Source organism: Aplysia californica, unplaced genomic scaffold (assembly GCF_000002075.1).
Source record: "Aplysia californica isolate F4 #8 unplaced genomic scaffold, AplCal3.0 scaffold00021, whole genome shotgun sequence".
NCBI classification, from domain to species: Eukaryota; Metazoa; Mollusca; class Gastropoda; order Aplysiida; family Aplysiidae; genus Aplysia; species Aplysia californica.
In genome coordinates, this window is record NW_004797291.1 from 1,467,644 (window position 1) to 1,473,456 (window position 5,813).

The 5,813-nt window shown below is 42.4% G+C and overlaps 1 protein-coding gene across 1 annotated transcript in view; it reads left to right on the plus strand.

Annotated features, from left to right (window-relative positions):
* The first annotated feature begins 361 nt into the window (after nucleotides 1-361).
* LOC101853216 (formin) overlaps nucleotides 362-5,813 on the plus strand; it is a 76,226-nt gene continuing 70,774 nt past the window's right edge. Inside the window, exon 1 of the mRNA XM_005090783.3 lies at nucleotides 362-1,044. Coding sequence (XP_005090840.2) covers nucleotides 834-1,044 — 211 coding nt within the window. The 5' untranslated portion in view covers nucleotides 362-833. The remainder of the gene's footprint in view (nucleotides 1,045-5,813) is intronic.

Sequence of the window (5,813 nt, forward strand, 5' to 3'; positions counted from 1 at the left end):
GAATAAATAAATAAATGAATAAATAAAATAGATACATTTTAATAAACAGAGTTTATTTGGGGGAAGGATGGGTGCAGATGATACGTACATTAAATGCTCACTGGTGAATTAGAGATGTTACGCATGTTTAAGTGAAATAGGGTCATGTGAAAGAAAAGGGTTCTTGTGACCAAAAACGGATAGAGTTAACGAGAGACTGAGGGCACATGAAAATGTAATTAGAAAAGCATGTCCTGCTGGCGAGTCTATGTTTTTGTTGTTGTTGTTTTGTTGTTGCTGTTGCTGTCTTTTAAAAAAAAAAAGAAATGCGGAAAACAATCGTTAGTCTTGCGTCGGAAAACAATTGTTGGTCTTGGGGTGGTTAATCTATTATAGATATGAAGACTGACGTCTGTGATGTAGTGGTTAGATGCTTCGCTGTGGCACGCAAGATACCCGAGTTCGTTAAAAGTGGAAGGCTTTTGACTCCTGCACCTATATGACCTAATTGTGAAGCAAGGGCCGTAAAAAATCTCAATAAAACGAAAGCGAAAACTTTGACTCGCTCCATTTAGTATCGTGCTCAAAGGAAGGCGACTATGTTTTCAGAACACTGTATAAACCATCTGGCGCTTCGGTTTCCTCTGTTAACCAAATGGCGTGAGCTCATGATTACGTAAGGTGCGAAATAGTCCATCTCTAGGAGGATAAAATCTGTTTCAGGTCTTAGGTTGTTAGGAATTTTTAATTTTTTTTTTTACCATAATAGCTCTTATTATTAATTAATAGTTTACTTACCTATCTGCTTTGTTGGTTGGGACATAATAATCAAACAAGATGTGCTTCAATTTGATATGTTAACACCTGTACTCATTACCCTCGATATGTTCTCCTTTCAGGCCCAGAACCAGTACAGATGGGCATCGCCGGAGCACTCGCAAGCTCCGCCCACTCCGAGCGAGAGCTCCGCCCCCCAGTCTGTAGGGGCGTGGCCTCCGTCACAGGCCGGGAGTGTGGAGGAGCTGGAGGAGGACAAGGAGCACAAACTCAAGTACTCCGAGGCTGGTCAGTGGCTGTGCTGTGTTGTGTGTCGTTCTCTGAGAGGCTGGTCGAATACCCAACATTTCTTTTTTAAGTTTGAGGCCAGTCAGTTGTGTAGTAACATTGGTACTGATCGGTTGTTTTGCGTAACCTGTGTTGTTTCCCGACAGGCTGGTCTGTTATCTGTCGTATCGTTGGCGAGCTGTTCAAATGTTCTAAATCCAGACAGCAACATGTCTCAGGAAAGAATAAAAAAATCTTGGATTTAAAAAAAAAACCCAGCCCAACAATTATGTGTACATTATGTGTCTTTTCTTGCTTTTTTCAACATTTAGATTTTGAAATTTGGTAAAATATTTCTTGAACACATGCAACCGAGACCACAGATTTAAAAATTGCAATAATATTTTCTCCAAAACGTTGGGCTTAGTACATCTGAGAAGCTGGCCGTATGTTTGTGTTGTTTGAGGCTAATCCTATGTGCAGTTGTATGTTTTTGTCCCCAGAGGCCGGTCAATATGTTGGGTTTTTTTAGGCTCGTCCTTTCTGTAGCATAATATTATGTGCTTTATCCGTAGCGACTGGCCAGTCATATAACATGTGGCTGGTTCTTCGAGACTCACCAGGGTCTAATTTAGGCTTTCTGTATGTAATCTTTCTGTTCATTGCTATCATCCTACTCCGCTTCCTGGCCTAGCTTGATAATGCCAATAGTATCATTGGGTTTTATTTTCCGGTTAACTTGAATGGTATACACGTCCGAACTAGATCGATTTGGAGATTGTTTTTTTGTGTAGTATTGTAATGGATTTGCGAGCAGAGAATCTCTGTTAAGAAATGTCATTGTTTGTTATTGGGTTTTTTTGTGTCCCCTTTTTCTATTTACGGTTTTTCTACTGTCCTGCTGCAAGCCGAGTGCTCTGACTTAGAGGCAATGGCTTTCGATTCATAGTTGGGCGATTTGCTTGTGCAAAAAGCACAAATAAAAACGCAAGTCAGATAATGTTGTGAGTGCCATAAAAGGTCGGTTCTGACTCTGGTCAAAGTTTATTGACACGAGCTAGACCCAGGGCCGTGGACATGGAGCTATCCAGGTTCTTCATTTCAGGGACGCCGCCCACCATAGTCACGACAGAGCCGCCCGTCTCGGGGGCCTCGGGCAGCTTGGAAAATGTAGCGTCCTTGCCGTCCACCCAGGACTCCTCCGTCGACACGCTGCTCGTTCCCCCCTCCGGCAGCGCCGACCCTGGACTCTCGGCTACCCCCTCTGACCTCACCCCTTTGTCCACTCCCCCGGCCACCCCTCCCTGCACCACACCCAGCCAGAATACCCCCCAACCGTCCCCTGCCGCCGAACGCAAGTCGCGGCGTTTGCCATCCCCTTCCTTCTTTCGGCGCCGCCCCAAATCAACAGTGCCGGAAAGTTTCGCCACAGACTCCTCCCAGGCACCTAGAACTTCTAGTGACCACGCCCTAAATGGCTCTTCGTCTGTAGACCCCAATGTGACCCGCTCCCAATCCCGCCCCGTACCCCCCAGCCCCGCCCCCTCCCCGAAGGCCAGACGAAGTCCGTCCACCTCAAGGCTCAGTCTGTTCTTTCGGTCAGACAAAAACAAAGGTACCCTGAGCCTGGCTCCAAACAGTTTCAAGTTCTTATCCACATTTTTCCGAGATCGTGCACGGAGCGGTGTTGGTTTCCATAATTTTTTTTTGCCATTTCTCAAGATTTTTGTTCCAGTGAATTTATTTGTGTATATGGGAAGGCCTGTAGAATTCTGGATTTGGATTTTCATTGTTGGGGTTCGTGTTTGGATTTCTATTTATTTTTCCTTACAAAAATTTCCTTCTAAATCACTGTTGCATGCTCTGCACTTTGGAAATTACATACATACGAACGCGTTCTTTCCTGACAACTTTGTCTGCCTGTTGTTTTACAGGTCTTTTAAAAACTTGAATGCTTTCAAAGATTTCAGTAAGCTCTAGTGACCTGAAAAGAAATGATTGCATAGTTGTTTAGGTTTAAACTGCTTTTGGCACTGTGCTACTGGTTTATATATAGGACAAACCGATTATTAATTAATCTAATTGACCTTATTTAATGGAAGTGTTTGTGGGCTGAGGTGAGGGAAAAAATGGGGGGGGGGGGGCATTTCTTTCTCAGTATACCATACCTTAATTGTGGATCTCTGTATGACCTCTTAGTGTCCTTTGTATTGTTTTTCACGGACGCTTCTAGAAATGCAAGCAAAACGTTATTTCAGCGTACCCATGTCTGGTCTTCAGAGGTCACAGTCAGGACATGTTGAAAAGCCAGCTTTGTATTGTTAGTTTGAGGCGGAAAATCTCTTATCTTGACTGACAAACTGAAGGGAAGAAGTGGGTAGTTAACGGGTGCGCTGATGTAATTTTCTCCTTCTTTCCTATCAAACACCTATTGTCCTTGTCTCTCCTTTTTCCTTTTTTTGTTTGCTAAAACTCTCTTTTAACACCTCTTATCTTCGGCACTTTTATGACCTAATTATTTTGCAAGTGCGTAAATCTCGTACTAAAACCTTTAAAAAGTGGAGAATTCGTGTTTTAAAAAAAGTAACATGACCAAGTCTTTCCGTTCCTTTTCGTCTTTCATGACCCGCCCAATCGAAAAGAAGAACTCTAGAAAGTAACACAACCATAATTATCTGTCCGATTCTTGTTATCTTTCATGAACCGCCCAGTCAAAGTGAAGAACTCCAGAAAGTAATGCCATTGTGTCTTGTCTTTGTGTTCTTTGTACCATCATCTCACGTGACCCTCCCACGCCACGCCACGCCATCAGAAGAGGTCAAGATCGACACTTTGACTGGGTCTGTATCGTGGACCACTCACGGTGGCGCGCGCCCCAAGACACATTTCCACGACCCTGTCGCTGTCACGGTGACCCATCACAGGGGGCGCACGACATCGGCTCCGTGTTTGCCCCCAGACACAAAATATCCTTCTTCCTCCTCCGGTGTCGGCGAGCGCGCTTTCTCAGATGACCATTGCTATTCCGAAGGTAGAGTGTTGGGATGGTGATCGTGAGTTCGTTCCGTTGAACGATACAAGTGGTTTTATTATTTTTATTTTGCCTGTTTGTTTGTTTGTTTGTTTGTTGTCGTTGTTGTTTTGTTTTTTGGCGTGGTTTCTTTTTCTCTCCCCCCCCCCCCCCCCCCCGATTTAGGAGGGGGGATGTTTTGTTTCCTTTTTTTTCCTTCAAAACTCTTGAAAATTGGCATAGTTTTATTTTATTGTTACTGTTATTGAGGGGAGTTTTTTGTAGTTGTATTTGTTGTTGTTGATTTTTTTGTACTGTACAGTGTTGAAATGGGCATTGAACCTATTTAAACCAATAATAGTTCGCAATTTTTTAAAAGTGTCTTTTAGTCTGGTTTTTCTCAGAAAAAGTTTTGAAATATTGATCAAACTTTGATCACAAAGTGCAGAGGTTCTTTTTTATGACCGTCCATCGTGGACATTTTCTTTAGAGTAATCAGGACCGTCCGTCCCTATGGAATTTGTCAAGAAGTGTAAAGACTGTTTATTTGCTTTGTTTTATGGTATTTTATATTTTGTTTCTGATTTGGTTTTTGGTTTTTTGTTCTTTTTGTTTGTTTGTTTGTTTGATTCTGTTGAAAAAAATATGATTTTTCTAGGAAGGGGGCGCAGATTGCGAGAGGGATCGGGGGTGGGACGGCCGCATGTACTTTTAAGCTTATAAAACAGCGTACATAATATACGTGTGCATTAATCGGGAAATCATTATGCAAATAAAGCTGTGAGCTTGAACACAGCCTCACTTCCTGAATAGCAATTTATTCGGTTACAGCAACATATCTTTACTGTTCGCCTTGTCTGAATCGGGCTTTACCCGTGTGAATTCAGATTTATTTGATTTCTCAGTTCGGTTTGATGAGCGCTTCTCGTGTTTTGTTTTAAATTATCCCGTTGTTACAAGTTACAGAAACTGTTTTTAACGTCCGTTTTACCACATCGCTTTGTAAGAATTTCGAACACTATCTTTACAAATTACTTTGTCCTATTGGGCACTGTAAGTGGTTGATGCCATTTGCTTGTTCTCTTGTTCTGTTCTTCTGTTCGTGTCACATTTTTACTGGAGTTTTGGCTGTTTCCTTTGCTATTTTAGTTTCATTTTTCTTGACGGTCTTGGTGACATTGCGAATGCCAACCACACTGTTATCTTCATCCAGTTTATTTCTACGTCACGACGCGACTGGTTGGGGATGTTTCAATGCTTGGACGCATGCGTTTACGTCTGGAGAGTGACCATCTAATTTGCTTTAAGGTCTTTTTGACGCTTGTATATCTTGTGTCTGTGAATGAAATTGTGTTCTAGTCAATTCCAATTCGCTTTTCCCTCTTGAATTTTTGCAGTCTCATTCATGTGGGTGGTTGGCGGGTGCTCTGGTGTGCTTGCTTCTTCTCTCTTTTCAAACATCTAACGTCTTTATCTCTCATCCTTCTTTTTTGTGTTTGTTACTCTCTGGTAAAACCTCTAATCTTAGGAACTTATATGACCTTATTGTGTTGCAAGTGCCGTAATACTCTTACTAAAACTAAAACCTCATTCATTGGGATGAGACACTCGCTCAGAGATTTATATTTTGAGCTGCAGTGATGGCGAGGGGCCTGTCTTTCAACGGGGATTTTATTACTTTTATTTTTCTTAGTACAGTTTGTATTTTCCATGGCTATTATCTCTCTCTCCCTCCCTCCCTCTCTCTCTCTCTCTCTCTCTCTCTCTCTCTCTCTCTCTG